The 17060-nt window shown below is 45.8% G+C and overlaps 1 protein-coding gene across 4 annotated transcripts in view; it reads right to left on the bottom strand.

Annotated features, from left to right (window-relative positions):
* LOC126333363 (tyrosine aminotransferase) overlaps nucleotides 1-17060 on the bottom strand; it is a 230545-nt gene that overhangs the window by 97408 nt on the left and 116077 nt on the right. For all 4 annotated transcript variants that reach the window (XM_049996732.1, XM_049996733.1, XM_049996730.1 and 1 more), the window contains exons 3-4: nucleotides 14492-14596; nucleotides 13640-13707 (exon numbers count right to left, since the gene is read on the bottom strand). In XM_049996732.1, coding sequence (XP_049852689.1) covers nucleotides 13640-13707; nucleotides 14492-14596 — 173 coding nt within the window. The remainder of the gene's footprint in view (nucleotides 1-13639; nucleotides 13708-14491; nucleotides 14597-17060) is intronic.

The following is a 17060-nucleotide window of genomic DNA, read 5'->3' as shown; positions in this document are numbered from 1 at the left end:
TTGCTCCTGGGGTATCGGCGAGGACCACTCGCAACCGTCTCCATGAAGCTGGGCTACGGTCCCGCACACCGTTAGGCCGTCTTCCGCTCACGCCCCAACATCGTGCAGCCCGCCTCCAGTGGTGTCGTGACAGGCGTGAATGGAGGGACGAATGGAGACGTGTCGTCTTCAGCGATGAGATTCGCTTCTGCCTTGGTGCCACTGATGGTCGTATGCGTGTTTGGCGCCGTGCAGATGAGCGCCACAATCAGGACTGCATACAACCGAGGCGCACAGGGCCTACACCCGGCATCATGGTGTGGGGAGCGATCTCCTACACTGGCCGTACACCTCTAGTGATCGTCGAGGGGACACTGAATAGTGCACGGTACATCCAAACCGTTATCGAACCCATCGTTTTACCATTCCTAGACCGGCAAGGGAACTTGCTGTTCCAACAGGACAATGCACGTCCGCATGTATCCCGTGCCACGCAACGTGCTCTAGAAGGTGTAAGTCAACTACCCTGGCCAGCAAGATCTCCGGATCTGTCCCCCATTGAGCATGTTTGGGACTGGATGAAGCGTCTTCTCACGCGGTCTGCACGTCCAGCACGAACGCTGGTCCAACTGAGGCGCCAGGTGGAAATGGCATGGCAAGCCGTTCCACAGGACTACATCCAGCATCTGTACGATCGTCTCCATGGGAGAATAGCAGCCTGCATTGCTGCGAAAGGTGGATATACACTGTACTAGTGCCGACATTGTGCAGGTTCTATTGCCTGTGTCTATGTGCCTGTGGTTCTGTCAGTGTGATCATGTGATGTATCTGACCCCAGGAATGTGTCAATAAAGTTTCCCCTTCCTGGGACAATGAATTCACGTTGTTCTTATTTCAATTTCCAGGAGAGTATATTTGGCTAGAGTGTGACACTGTGATTCCCCCACCTCTTCTGTTCCCTCTTAACTGCTGTTTCCGTACCGTAGCCCGAAGACTAGGTTACATGTAAAGTTGATATTTCGGTTGACAGCTGGAGGAGTCAACGAATGTGCATTCCAAAAAAATGGTCGTGGTAAGAGTGTGACCTATTGCGTAGCCTACGTTAAGGCATATATAAACACACTTAACACACTTTTCATCACAAAAACTAAAACAGTTAAGTTAAAGTCAAAAAAGGTTTATTACATAATGGACAAGGTTTAGACGAATATTTTGATGCGCATTGTACACATATATCGTAAATAAACTACGAAAAAAGGAAGGATGGGAGGGGGGGTGGCAATACGTAACTTTTGCCAATGTGTAACAGTAGTGTATTCACAACATGGATATTTTTCTCCTTATAGCTCTGCGAAATAAAATTAAAGAATCATATTTTCGAAACCTTGTAATTGTCTCCCATTCCGAAGCATAAGTTTGAAATTTGGTTCAAAGGTGTCTACAGACTTCTCTGTAATGGTGCAAAAGCGTGGGGCCCTACGAAGGCTTGGCGACGCTTCGAACAGCAAGATGTCGACACATGCGAAAAAAAAGGGCACAGCTCAAAAATTCATGTGAAGTGTAAAACGGTTTAATGATGTCACATTGGCGCCAAATTTTACCACAATTCTGCCCAACGTCACGGTGGTCGTGTCACACGATGGAGAGGTCGTCACATCCCCTCACATTCACCTCCCCAAGGGAAAGGGTGGTTCAACTGACGCTCTTTATGACGCCCCGAGGCCTTTTCGTGTCGATTGTCAGCGGCGGCGTGTCTCAAATTTCACCTCGGCCGCTCGCAAGAAAACCGAGTGTTTTCAATGCTGGGCATCGCGGTTCGGACCTCCACCGCAGAGGCGTCAAAAAAAGGGGTGAAATGTTGCTAAGAGGGGCTGTGACCAACTTCTTATGGTATGACATGTCCACGGTTGCGTTGGCCAGAATTGTAGTAAAATTTGGCGCCAATGCGACGTCATTAACCCACGTTACACCTCACATGAACTTGCGAGCTGTGGCCTTTTTTGTGCATATGTCGACACCTGGTTGTTTTTAAACGTCGCCGAGCCCGAAGGTGACAGAAAGCGCACTCTTTTGCCCCATTACAGGGGAAGGTTGTAAACACCTTTGAGCCAAATTTCAAACTTATGCGTCGGAGTGGGAGACAGTTACAGGGTATCGAAAATATCGAAAAAGTGATCTTTTCGCAGTGTACAACGCACAGGTAAATTTTTGTATCTTCACATAGTGCCCTTAAATTACTCACGAATTCAACTTTTAACTGGAAGATATACTTACTACTCTCTTCACTTGCATATCGACAGCCTTAAAACACGTAACCAAGTCTTTATCAACTACTTGGCAGAAAATTTACGGGTATGGAACGGCTTTAACAAGAGGAGGATGGAAGTTTCATTATTCATTCATAGTATATTTCACATCTGCTTAGCAGTCTTTTCAAACTGCATGATGAATTCAATGACATACTGATGAAATAATTAGTTTGCGCACATTGCAGGCGTCAACATATAACTTGTACTGACAAAGTTCACCTGGCGAGAAGTACCGGTTAGCAGATATGCTTGCCAGTGCCTATTAGCTGTTACTAGCGACTAATCACACTGTAACATTTTCGGTAATAAATCGCAGAGGTCACAGCAATAGCATTGTAACGTTGACAGAGTGCGGAGGGATATAAGTTTGAATTCGTGAACTGTGATTTTAAACTGTGAGAAATCGTGACTAAAAGCAGCATTCACAGAAATCACTAATATTGGAAAGTCACAGTTTAGCCCACCTCTAAAATACACTGCTAGCTATTAAAACTGCAACATCGGGAAGGCCACAAATAACGAAATTATAAGACGGCGTGCTGAAAAGTAATGCCCCCAAATTTTTTATGTGAAAACTCTTAAAGATTTTTAAATAAAACAAACGTTATTAACTTTCTACACATATATTCTTCTTGTCTGCACATACCGAAGAGAAAAAAAAAATGCAACACCAAGAAGGAGTTGTGCGACACAAACGAAACTTGGACGGCTTGTTTCTACATCTGAAAAATGATGTCTGTTAAACTTCGATCCAGTCGCATAAGAGTAATGTTAAGTAGCGCCATTAAGAGGATGCAAATCAGGTTTGCTTTACATAGCACAGTAACGGTCGCGAGCGTTAGTTGCTTTTGAGATTGAACGTGGAGAGTTGATTTTAGTCAAGAATGATTACAAGTCGATAAAGAAGACACTATCAACACCTCACTGAGTTTGAACGAGGTCGTGTTCTACGGCTACGAGAAGCTGGATGTTCCACTTTGCGTTGTTGCCGTAAGACTTGGCAGAAATGTAGCAGCTGTACATTGTTCCTGACAGCGGTGTTCTCGAGAAGGAGACCGACTCCAGACGACCATGTGGCACTACTGAAAGAGAAGACCACTGTGTTCAGCGTATACTCTGGCGCATCGTACTGCATCTGCAACAGCAAGTTGAGCAGTTGACACCAAAGTAAAACAAAGGGCTGTTACCAATCGGTCACTTGAAAGACAGCTTCGAGCCAGACGCCCTGTAGCGTGCATTCCACTGTCCCTAAACCACCGCCATTTGCTATTTCCGTGACGTCAGGCGAGAGGTCATTGTAGGTCAGAGTGGAGGTCAGTTGTATTTTCTGGTGAAACCTGGTTCTACCTCAGTGTCAGTGGTGGCTGTGTGTTCGTAGTCTGGGATGCAATTCTGCATAACAGCAGGAGCAATATCGTGGTTATCCCACGCACCCTGACTGCAAATTTGTACGTGAATCTGGCGCTTCGACCCGTCGTGCTGTCATTCTTGAGAGCAATCCAGGGTGTGTTTTCCAATAGGATAGCGCTCGCCCACATACCGCTATTGTAACCCAGCATGTTCTACAGAGTGTCGACATGTTTCCTTGGCCTGCTCGATCACCATGTTTGTCTCCAGTCGGGCACATATAGGACACCATTGGACGATAACCCCACCGTCATTCACAACCAGTATTAACTGTCTCTGTATTGACCGAGCAAGTGCAACAGACATGGAACTCTATTCCACAAACTTATATCCAGCACCTGTACAACACAATGCACGAGAGTTGCATTCAACATTCTGGCGGTTACACCGATTATTAACGTATCAGCATTTCGCCTTTGCGATAGCTTATCTCATGCTTACATTAACTTGGGATCTTGTAATGTTAATCACTTAAAGGCATTACCTAGACAATACCTTACCGAAATTTCATTATACTGCAGTAATTATATTTTGGTGTTGAGATTTTTTCCGAGTGTGTATCGTCAACGTCGTCATCGCATGCCAGTCTACAAACACATAATAAGCCTGGAGAATAAACTTGGCAGAAATAGAACTGCACAGAGTGTGATACTGAATGGACCGATTTTTTTCCGTGGATGTCGAGTGAATTTCAGTCTTGACTTTGCCACAGGGAGTACTGGGAGTGGATGGTTTACTCTCGCTATCGTCCGATGTGAGAATGCCTCTCTACCTGGATTTAAATCATTTGTCGACCGAGATGTCATCGCTTACAAGACCTAGCATTGTGGAATAGATGCTAAGAGCCAATATAGACCTAGTTATGTATATAGTAATATGCCTTTTACATTGTATACCCGCCCCTGTCGCAAAGTTAGTAATGATGAAAAAATAAATGATACAGTAATTGTAGAATGTTTGACTGCGCAGACGGAGTCACAACTTCACCTCTACTTGCAGCGCCTCATCACTACCAAAGTGAACTCCTCGAAGATGTTCTTTCAGTTTTGGAGACAGATGAAAATCAGAGGCATCCACGTAAGGACTCTATGGAGGATGATCGATGATACCGACCCCAGTGACAGTGAACTCAAGACGTTGGATTGTTGCAGGAGTCGCAGCTCTCGTGTGTGGTCTGGCATTGTCAAGCTGAAGGAGGGGGTGGCCCATATGTGGTCGAACTCTTCGAATTCGAAGCTCGATTACAGCATCCTGTTTCTCACGCATCGACATTGTTACATTACACGTCGCCATGTTACACGCTAGAATTCGGAGCCCTCTTGCGCCAGGTGCTGCAACTTGCATCAGAGAAGGGGGAAGCCGACCGAGTAATACGCATGACGCGTAATGCGTCAACCGATATTGAGAACAGAATGAATTCGGAGACATTACGTTTCAGCAGGCCTTGGTATTTATTGTACAGCACGATGAATTACATGATTAAATTTATAATTGATTTTGGGATAAACGCGTGCGAAATTTTGTACACGGAGCTGAACGTTTTGCCAGCAAGAATGGTTCCAGCCTGGCTGGGCACCGAGCCAAACTAAACTTCGATGACGGATGCGGGAACATCAAAAAATGTTCAAATGTGTGTGAAACCTTATGGGACTTAACTGCTAAGGTCATCAGTCCCTAAGCTTACACACTACCTAACCTAAATTATCCTAAGGACAAACACACACACCCATGCCTGGGGGAGGACTCGAACCTCCGCCGGGACCAGCCGCACAGTCCATGACTGCAGCGCCCTAGAACGCTCGGCTTGAGAACATCACCCAACAGTTTATCATAGTGGATAGTGAGTGCCAGCATGCCAGTTCCTCGGTAACCCGTCGGCAGATATTGTCAGTGGATGAGAGATATGGAATACACACTGGTCAGAGCAACTGTAGAACAAACTCTACATCGAAGTAGGCCAGGAGAGTACAGGTAACATGCGGTCTTTTGTTAGCTTCTTGAAAGATGATGTCGCGAATACCTCGAAGGTTGGGCATAGATGTCAGCCTTCAAATGACAAAAATACAACGTCTTCTGTCCAGATTACTGGCAGTGCGAAGCAGAGATGATCGTGTTGCGTACCCAATGGCATGTCATACCATCACGCCACGTGCTGGGTGAGTATGGCATCCTCCCATCCTCCCCACAAGGATACTTCAATTCTGATGCTCTACGCAGAACCAGGACTCGTCTGAGAATGTGTCCAGTATTGTTGGGCGCAGCACTATCGGAGCGCCCGTCACTGCTGCAGCGTCGAGGGAAGATACAACAATGGTCACCACGCTGCCAGTCTGTAGTGGTTCCATACGCCGTCGCACTGTCCGTTTGGAAACCTGTCTGTCCTCCACGTCGCTAGTCTGATGATGTTGTTGAGATCCCACATGCCGCCGAGTATGGCCTTCCTGAACCAAGCGATTTCATATTGCCACGACAGTCGTGGGAAGCCGACCAACGCGTGCAGCTTATCGTGGAATGATGGATTGCAATCTCGGCAGGCCATGGTGCTAATCTTCGGATTCCAACAAATACTAGTAGATACTTCTCCTTCATACAGGACGCATAACATGATCTTCCCCACAAATAAATAATGCATTTCCTGAATTAGAAATCAATTCCATAATCTTTCTTGTGGACGCATTGTAGATGTCCTTACTCTTACCTGCTACATGCAGTTTTGCTGAAATGCTTAACTTTTCTCATTTACAAAAATTTGCTTCATGTCAATTTGACGTTTGTTGCACGCTGTCTTCATGACGTTACAGTCTTAATGGCCATCAGTGTAGTCTGCAGACAGTCGTATGGTCAATTCTAATACACAGGATGTCCCCAGAATGTTGGTACAAACTTGGAGGGACTGTTGAGGGTGTCTGGAGGAACAAATCGGGGATAGGAACCCGTGTCCACAAACGCCACCTAACTACGCTACAGAGCGGCGAAGTTATAGACGCCGGCGCCTGCCACCAGGCCTGCCATTCGGCAGCAAATGTGGCTTTGTACACTGACGGACTGTAAGCAGAACATCTTGCAATGTTGTTTGCTATTCAGTGACCCCGACTGATTGGATCGATCACCAGTGGAGGAGATAGAGCTAGATGGTGCAGGCTTTGTCTCCTATGAATGCGATGTTCTGTTGCCTTGCTGGATGACAGTTTCCATCTGCAGTTTCTTTTTCTCCTCTGTACTGAAAAACACTGGAGATTTTAGATGGTTCCAGGAGAAAAACTGACTGCGGATGGAAATCCATGCATGCATATCTGAAGAAAAATCGCATAGTTCTTAACATCAGAGGCACTACAATATAATATCATCCCCCGATACCAGGAAACAACTCTCAATTAAAATGTCCTCCCTTGCACGGGAACTACATAATGTGTGTGACTCAGGAACGACGACAAATAGAGGTTTGGGTCTGGCCATGAGACGTGTACGGATAGCCAAAGTGGTTAAGGCGACCGCTCGTGTAAAGTAGGGAATCCTGGCCCGGCACAAAGTTTCATTGTCGTCACTCCCTTATGCAGCTGATGTTTGTTTGTATTCGCAGCTCTGAATTTCTCTCACGTTCTCCACTAGCGATCGTGGCAATCAGTTGCAATCACTGAATAACAAACAACATTGCGAGATGGTGCTTTCGAGGTGTATTTCTGACGTCGGGAGTAGGTGCTCTTACGTGATCAGCTAAGTTTTATATTCCAGTATGGAAAACAGAGAAAATCCGAAAGTGCATTCCGTTGCATGGGCGTGGTTTTATAGCTGAGTCATTTTCGGTCGCGTGCGGTGGCAGTTTGCGAGTATTCACACATTTTACAAGCGAGGCCTGTTTGAAGACAATAACTTATATTTGCTTCCGTAGAAATGTGTGGCGTTTTGTGTAAAATTTTCCCTATTCACTTTGAACTGTTTCGTATTTCATTGTTGTGAAGATTATTGGCGTAAGTTTCTAGCAGCCATTGGAGGCGGTGTATTACGACTAGAGTGTTAGATCAGCGTAGTGGTCGGATCTCACATTCTTCCTCAGAGTATTTGGACCTCCACAGGACGTTTAATAATTGACTTCGCAGTAGGTGAGGCGTTTGCCATTGGTTCACAGGTCAAGACGAGGATGGCGACCCCTATCTAGACAGATTTTAAAAGTGTACCCGTGCAGAGAATTTACCAGGGTCCGCCAATAAACATTTCCGAGTATATTTGCGGAGCAGTACGTCGCAAAGTGTTTTACGCGCCTCGTAAATTCCGGCCGCGGCTGCTTGTAGAAATCCGACTGACCCCAGAACGGAACAGACACTACTCCTGATGACGCGCCTGGTGCGTACATTTATATGAAGTAGAGAATGGGGAAAGAAATGGAAGGGAGGTGTGGGACTTCGTGACTTCCAGCCGCTCAGGACATTGTGGTAATGCAATGGCGACAGACTCTGCTCAAATATACAGCTCCTTAACGTTTGTTACAGCGCGAGTGCACTAATACAGTCTGAAATCCTACGATAATTAATAAATTACAAGTAAGGGGTTAACAGATTACGAACGCTGCAATGCAGCGTGCGAGAAGTCGGTCAGGGACCCCGTTCGGATGGCAGAAGCAGTTAAGACAGGCGTTCTTGATGCACGGTAAGTACGGGTTCGAAGCGCGGTCCGGCCATTTGATTACCACAATGCCCTGTGCGGCTGGAAGTCACGAATTCCAGCTCCCTAATCCCCGACCGTTCCCTTTGTTTCCCCATTCTCTATTTCATATAAACGTGTGCACCAGCCACGCCAACACGAGTGGTGCAACATTGCCGTATTAACAATAGGCTCATCTTTCATGTCATTCGCTAACTGTGTTCTACACTCCTGGAAATGGAAAAAAGAACACATTGACACCGGTGTGTCAGACCCACCATACTTGCTCCGGACACTGCGAGAGGGCTGTACAAGCAATGATCACACACACGGCACAGCGGTCACACCAGGAACCGCGGTGTTGGCCGTCGAATGGCGCTAGCTGCGCAGCATTTGTGCACCGCCGCCGTCAGTGTCAGCCAGTTTGCCGTGGCATACGGAGCTCCATCGCAGTCTTTAACACTGGCAGCATGCCGCGACAGCGTGGACGTGAACCGTATGTGCAGTTCACGGACTTTGAGCGAGGGCGTATAGTGGGCATGCGGGAGGCCAGGTGGACGTACCGCCGAATTGCTCAACACGTGGGGCATGAGGTCTCCACAGTACATCGATGTTGTCGCCAATGGTCGACGGAAGGTGCACGTGCCCGTCGACCTGGGACCGGACCGCAGCGACACACGGATGCACGCCAAGACCGTAGGATCCTACGCAGTGCCGTAGGGGACCGCACCGCCACTTCCCAGCAAATTAGGGACACTGTTGCTCCTGGGGTATCGGCGAGGACCATTCGCAACCGTCTCCATGAAGCTGGGCTACGGTCCCGCACACCGTTAGGCCGTCTTCCGCTCACGCCCCAACATCGTGCAGCCCGCCTCCAGTGGTGTCGTGACAGGCGTGAATGGAGGGACGAATGGAGACGTGTCGTCTTCAGCGATGAGAGTCGCTTCTGCCATGGTGCCAATGATGGTCGTATGCGTGTTTGGCGCCGTGCAGGTGAGCGCCAGAATCAGGACTGCATACGACCGAGGCACACAGGGCCAACACCCGGCATCATGGTGTGGGGAGCGATCTCCTACACTGGCCGTACACCTCTGGTGATCGTCGAGGGGACGGTACATCCAAACGGTACATCCAAACCGTCATCGAACCCATCGTTCTACCATTCCTAGACCGGCAAGGGAACTTGCTGTTCCAACAGGACAATGCACGTCCGCATGTATCCCGTGCCACCCAACGTGCTTTAGAAGGTGTAAGTCAACTACCCTGGCCAGCAAGATCTCCGGATCTGTCCCCCATTGAGCATGTTTGCGACTGGATGAAGCGTCGTCTCACGCGGTCTGCACGTCCAGCACGAACGCTGGTCCAACTGAGGCGCGAGGTGGAAATGGCATGGCAAGCCGTTCCACAGGACTACATCCAGCATCTCTATGATCGTCTCCATGAGAGAATAGCAGCCTGCATTGCTGCGAAAGGTGGATATACACTGTACTAGTGCCGACATTGTGCATGCCCTGTTGCCTGTGTCTATGTGCCTGTGGTTCTGTCAGTGTGATCATGTGATGTATCTGACCCCAGGAATGTGTCAATAAAGTTTCCCCTTCCTGGGACAATGAATTCACGGTGTGCTTATTTCAATTTCCAGGAGTGTATATTTATCGCTGTTTTCGTGTTGTTTTTCTATTTTATAGAAAGACATGAAGCTTCTGATCCACAAGCAATTTGTCCACCTGTTAACAATAATTCAGTTTTCTTACTCGTGCAAGACGTGTCTGAGATCTATTACCGCTGGACATGATGCAGTGCTTGTGGGGCAGGTGCTTCTACGAAAAACGTCGTTGGTTCCGTCCTCCCGAGAGGGTGCACTGTAAGCATGATTTTTGTTGACTGTAAAAATCTGTACTAAACGCAAACTATGTTTCGAAATCAAATTTATTTCATCCTGCCTCTCTTTTGCGTATCATTTTGAATTTGTCTTTCCCCTTCGAACAAAAATGTACTACGAATGTTGCATAAACAACAGTCTCTTTCGTTTTAATCCACATTAGGTAAACAACAATTTCTTTTGCTTTAATCCACATTAGGTCGCATGTTGCAGGTCCTGTACGGGCCTTTCTGGATACAGAAAATGTTCGACTGCTGCCCTGGTCAGCACATTCTCCAGAACTCTCACCAATTGAAAACGTCTGAGTCAATGGTGGCCGAGCAACTGGCTCGCCCCAATACGCCAGTCACTACTCTTGATGAACTGTGGTGTCGTGTTGAAGCTGCATAGGCAGCTGTACCTTTACACGACATCCCAGCTCTGCTCGACTCAATGCCCAGGCCTATCAAGGCCGTTATCACGGCCAGAGATGGTTGTCTGGGTACTGATTTCTCAGGCTCTATGCATCCAAATTGTTTGAAAATGTAATCACATGTCAGTTCTAGTATAATATATTTGTCCCATGAATACCCGTTTATCATCTGCATTTCTTCTTGGTTTAGCAATTTTAATGGCCAGTAGCTCACATTCCTAAGTTCTGAGTTCCCCTTGCCCGAAACGTATACGTCAAACTTACGCAGAGAAGAAGGATGGAGAATAGCACAACATTATAAAGGATTTAAAATTAAATATAATGGTTTCCTAATCACGCAGCTAAACAGTTGCATCGCCACACAGGTGTCAGACGTAGAATACGTCTATATTACTATATTTTATACTGTCACTGGAATCTTTTGTTACTGGCAACTGTCACTTCAGTAAGTAATAGTAATAGTAATAGTAGTTGTTGGATTTATTGATGTGTATATCTACTTTCTCAGACTCTTCCAACAAATCTGATTATTCCATTCCCCTTTCCTAATTCAGAATTTAAAAAAAAATGGTTCAAATGGCTCTGAGCACTATGGGACTCAACTGCTGTGGTCATCAGTCTCCTAGAACTTAGAACTACTTAAACCTAACTAACCTAAGGACATCACACACATCCATGCTCGAGGCAGGATTCGAACCTGCGGCCGTAGCAGTCGCACGGTTCCGGACTGCGCGCCTAGAACCGCGAGACTACCGCGGCCGGCTGTCTCATTTCGTATAGCTCCTTAGTACTACCCCAAAATATTTAATGATGTGACGTGTTCCCGAACTTTGCTACCAACGTTGTAATCGGATACTATCGGGTTCTTTCTGCTCCGGCGAGTTCTAATTACACACATTTAGCGCTGTTCAGCACACTAAGTGGAATTATTATTTACGTTGTTCAGAATTTCATCATACAGCGACGATACTTTCATGCAGGGCTCTCTAATGACTTTCCACATCTATAAGACATTAAACTCTGACAATCGTTTTGTCAGCTTCCTTAAGGGAGAGCTTCCTGCCAGTGCCCTATTGTTTTGAAATACAGAGTAAGTTTGTAGCTTTATTACCTTTTGTTAAGTAATGTTTTGAAAAGCAGTCTCCTGTCTCCTCTTTGTTGGTGGCGATTCTCACATTTCCGGGTCCATAAACGATAACCATCCGCTCGTACTAGACGTAGCATATGTCACCTTAGCCTACGACTGGAAGGAACGAAATGTATTGCGATTCAGGTATTTTCTACACTGTGTCTTTCATATTTCAACTGCATACGCATCATGTATCCGATATGGAAGTGGGGAAGCAGCCTGACACTTTCCCAGGCGGGTGTTCGAACTGCCAGTAACGAAAAGCACACCTGCACTGTACTAAACCAACGGTCTGGTCGATTCTATTCCGGATTGATTCACTTCCTTATACCGCAAGCTATCTCTTGGCCCATTACGATACAAAAAGAGTAAGTTGTTTTTTTCACAAGCATAAAATTATTTTGCTGAATTTTTGCATTAGTTGTTAGCGCGTTCAATGTCTGATTTCTAAGACTTCTATATGCCTGCCTCTAATGTATACGTCATTAAAAGAATCGTCAATCTCTCCACGGTGTTTCACATAAAAGAAGTCTCACATAAAACCACAGAACTATATTACGATGAAGTGCTTCCGTTCTCTTAGAGTTTGAATCCTGGTGATAGGAGAAATCTTCCTCCCCAGAATTTGGGCAGAATGGAGAGCAAAGGTAGTTACAATTCTTAGACTATGCTCAACTCTCTTGAGTTGAATCTGAAACCTTTCCGAAGAGTCTTGTGAAGTGATGGCATCTGGCAATGTTAATGGTGATGTGTCAGTCGGATGGAGACGTTATGCTTTGCTGTCCCTTCGGCGTCAATCTGTATAAGCCCAAGTATTGGACGGTGACTTCACTCTCCCTACCAGTTACATTCCATACTCGTCCATAACAACACAAACAACAGAGCTTAATAACCATATTCGACAGAGGCATTATCATATGTTAGGTTGAGAATCAAGTACAATGTTAGAAGTGGTTCTGTTGGGGTTTAAAGTACAGTTTGACCAGCATACTTTAAGTTTTCCTCCCTAAGGCAAATATGGAGGCGGTGCTCTCGAAAATGTCATGATCGATTTCCTTCCCCATTATGTTCAACTGTGTTGGTACTCTCTCCCGAGATTGAGATGAAAAGAACTCTAATTCTCCTATGTGAAAAGAGAGAGAGAGAGGGGGGGGGGGGAGCGGGGAGACGCCGAGATGCCACAGCTGATAGCTTTCAAACACTCTACTCTCACTACTGCTTGTTTAACGGAAAGTAAAACCATAAACGAGTGTAAAACAATCATCAAGATTAAGGTTGGCTTGAACACTATTGTATTCTTCAAATATGGTCCTATTGTCTGAGACATCCCTTTACTTGGCGCTAATACGTAAATCTATTAATCGTACTAGGAATGAGAGAATATAGAGCTCCATTTGGAAAGCAAGCAACGACACCTTTGGACATTTCTCTCACACAAAGAAAATTGTCACCGGGAAATTTCACTCAATGGCCACAAAAAAATTCCTTGCAACAGGCAGCAGTTGGTAGTCTACGACTTACTTATCAAGCACATTGATCTGATTACATTTCTCAAGTTACATTTAACTGTATGCCAGAAAAGGTTAGTATCCTAACTAGTATTTAAGTTGCATTACTGTCACCACAGTCTGCACACCACAACCACCGCCACCACCGCAACCACCACCGTGATAAAACCACTATGACGCCCGACACCACTCGTCCACAGCTACCTAGCGATACGCCGTGGTATCGGGACATACTTCCGTTAACAACTGTAGTTACATCCATTGCCTTGAAAGCCTTTCCAGTTATGGACAAGATGAACTTTCCATAACATCAAAGCGAAGCTTTTGTTTTTGGAGTCGGTGATGCATTCAGATGAGCTATGCTGTTCTGGTTACCTTGGCCTCAACGTGCACTTTCTCTGTCGAAGAATACCTCGCCACTGCTTCGCGTGCCTCCAGGTGACCTGCGTATAAGAATACTTCTGTTAGTGCCACACAGCATCCGTTGGACAGTGAGCGTCAGACTTTATAGTAGGTACTTTATGGGCGGGCAGGTGGACTTCGTTGTTTCAGACAAATTTTTGGGGTTTCCATATTCTTCACACCTACTATTCCAGTCACAAAGGCTATAACTTACTTCTAGATGTAATAAGAACCAGCAATCACTTTGTTTCATCCAATTTGTAGCCAAGGGTGATAGCGAATATTTTGAATACATTGTCCGTGATACGCAAACAACAAGAGTCATTGACAGTTCTACAGTCCAATCTTCCTCGTTTTGATGTCATTTTGTCCATTCTACTTATAATAAAAGAAAAATATCGCATTCGTTGTTTTCCTTCGCGTCTCCAGCAAACGAAAGTTGAGGGTTTAGTGGCAGGTAAAAACAGTTGAACTTCAAGATGGCCAAAATAGAATTGGCTCGAAAAGTGTTTTCAACGTTTTATATCAACTTAATCCAACCAACAAAGCTATTATTAGACACAGGAGTAGACACAGTTGCGTATGAGAGCAGCATGTTAACTAAATGTAATCAGGGTAACATATTTCGTGTTAGAATTATAAACACTCTTCGGGTCAAAATTATTTTGGCCATCGAGTACAGTTATAGGTATCGTTACCGTCACAAACCACCCCTGCCTCTGTGCGTCTACTCTACAACGGCCACCCACTACTTGGTTGTTAAGGTAAAAGTTCCCATGCAGAACTGTGGTACATTAGTGGAGGAAGAGCAGTTGTGATACTAACCGACAGAAGGGCCGTAACCGTGGTAGCTGCCGGAGTCGATGCTATCGTGCAGCGCCTTCACCACTTCTGGTGCCGGCCGAAGGTTGCCGAATGTCGTAGGGTCACCTGCAACAAAGTTTAATTTTTATTTACTTTAAAATAAATATGTTTGTCTGGTGTACATTCGATGAAATACCGTATTATGTTAGTGGTAATCTGATGGTTTAAAAGTATGTGCATACATGTCCTGTTAAAAGAAACTGAAGCACTCAGAAGGGGAGGAAGAAACGAAATGAAACTTCACGGTTTGTTATTTCCTCGATTACAAAATCTAGTCAAATTTATAAAGAACTTGGCAGCATGGGCCCACTTATCAGTTGGTCATCGCACTTCCTCTGACATGGATCCGCGCACTCCCCAAGCTGGCCCCAACAACAGTAACTGGTTCTTGATATCCTGGATACTGGGACTAGGGCAAAGCTGACGTTCGAGCTGGTCCATTCATTCCTATCAAGGACATATCTGGGGCTCTTGCCAGCCTCGGGAGTACTTCAGCATCACGAATACAACTTAGAGACAAGTGCCACATGTGATCGAGTGTTGTCCTGTTAAAAAATGGCACTACAATGTTATCACGTGATTCGTAACGCGTGAGGACGCAGGATATCTGTGACGTACCGCTTTGACGTCAGGAGCTCCGTTACTCACTACCAGCCATGACCTCAAGTCATACCCAATGGCTACTCACACCATGATGTCAAGAATAACACAGCTAACTACCCAAATCATTGAAAGAATGGGACCTCACGCTAGGTTACCGCTATACTCGTCAGCGATTGTTATCCAGGATAGTGTACAATCACGATTCATCGCTGAACTCAGTGCGACGTCATTCGTCAGCACCTATGCATCTCAGTCGCGGCACCACTCAAAATGCAGCCGTATTTGTTGTGGTGTTAACGGCAGCCTATGCCTCGGACAGTAATTCCCCAGTCCGGTTGCTGCTAATCTCCGATGAAACAGATTGTTGAAAAGAGTCCATTACTTGGTCTCAGATGGTATGCGCAGATATGAAGGGGTTACGATATGCCTGATGCAAAATGCGGCGATCTTCCCTTGTGGTGGTCACACATGGTCGATTGGAAATGTGACGACGAGTATGCCTGCCCTCACGTTCCCACGCAGTCCAACATGAGGCAACTGTCACATCCGAATGTCTCAGAAATCTGGATACTGCACGGTTCGAACTCCCAGCCAAATTGGGACCCACGATGACACTCCTTTCAAACTTTGCCAAGTATTGATAACGCTCTCTCACACGAATAACCGTCGTCTCCGTGTCCCTTACAATGATCCCTCAATATCTCATGCTGTTTACGCCCCTTATAGACACCGTGTGCGGGCGGGCAATATCTTGCTGAAATGTAAGCCGAGGATGACTTGCCATGAAGAGCAACGAAACGGGTCACGGAGTATTGTCGACGTACGTATGTGCTGTTCGAACAACACACAAGTATTACGGAGATGCATCGGGAACTCGGATGGGAATGACTGAAGGGAAGGCAATGTTCTTTTCGCGAGGCACTACTGAGAAAATTTAGTGATCCGGCACATGAGGCTGACTGCAAAACGATTCTATTGCCGCCAACGTACATTTCGCGTAAGGACCACGAAGATAATTAGAGAGATTAGTGCACGTTACGGAGGCATATAGACAGTCGTTTTTCACTAAATCTATTTTCGAATGGAAAAGGAAAGGAAATGACTAGCAGTGGTACAGGGCACCCTCCGCCATGCACCATACGGTATGGATGTTGACCAAATTGTGGAGCAAATCTCCGTGGTCATGGACGAATCTGTAGCCTATATGAAATTAACGTCAGAAAAGGAATAATACATAAAATAAAGTGCACACCAATCCTGTGCACATGACAAGCTGCGAGAATATATTAGCATAATCAATTCCCCGACAGAACGAAGGAGTGAGCCTTGGGGAAATTCTTCAGTTTAGTCTGCAAAGTGCGAGGATTACTTTTAAGAATTTTTTTTTTAATTCTTGTGAAAGCATGTTGAAAATGGATGCAGCAGAATACCGCTCGTCTCACTCCACAAGAGTCCACGAGGCGCGATCCAAATGCGCATTCGATTTCTACCTGGTATTAAATGAGTGAAAGCTGCTAATTCTTGGGAATAAGCTCGTGTTGTTAACAACAAACGACATTAAAGAAAATAAATACTAAGAGGCCAATGTCAGGATTCCCAGGCTACTGGACAGAAATGGACGAGATAAGTGAGAAGGGTTACACCAGAATATAACAACGTCTGTCATAAGTGAACGAAAGTAAGCAATGTAGTCTAATTTCCGTATTGGCTTATCACTTATTTCAGGTGCTTCTCTAATGTTACACCGAATACCGTCGACGTACGTATATGCTGTAAGGGTGACGCTAATGTCAACCAAAGGGATCTTGCTATGAAAGGGAATGGCACCACAGACCGTCACTCCTGGTTGTGGGCTGTATGCCGGGCAACAGTCATGCCGGTGTTCCACCACCATCTGGGGCGTCTCCCTGGTCATAGCGGCACAGTT

Source organism: Schistocerca gregaria, chromosome 2, assembly GCF_023897955.1.
Source record: "Schistocerca gregaria isolate iqSchGreg1 chromosome 2, iqSchGreg1.2, whole genome shotgun sequence".
In the NCBI taxonomy this organism is placed as follows: Eukaryota; Metazoa; Arthropoda; class Insecta; order Orthoptera; family Acrididae; genus Schistocerca; species Schistocerca gregaria.
Note: the sequence above shows the minus strand (reverse complement) of the source record. Positions and strands in the feature narration are given on the sequence as shown.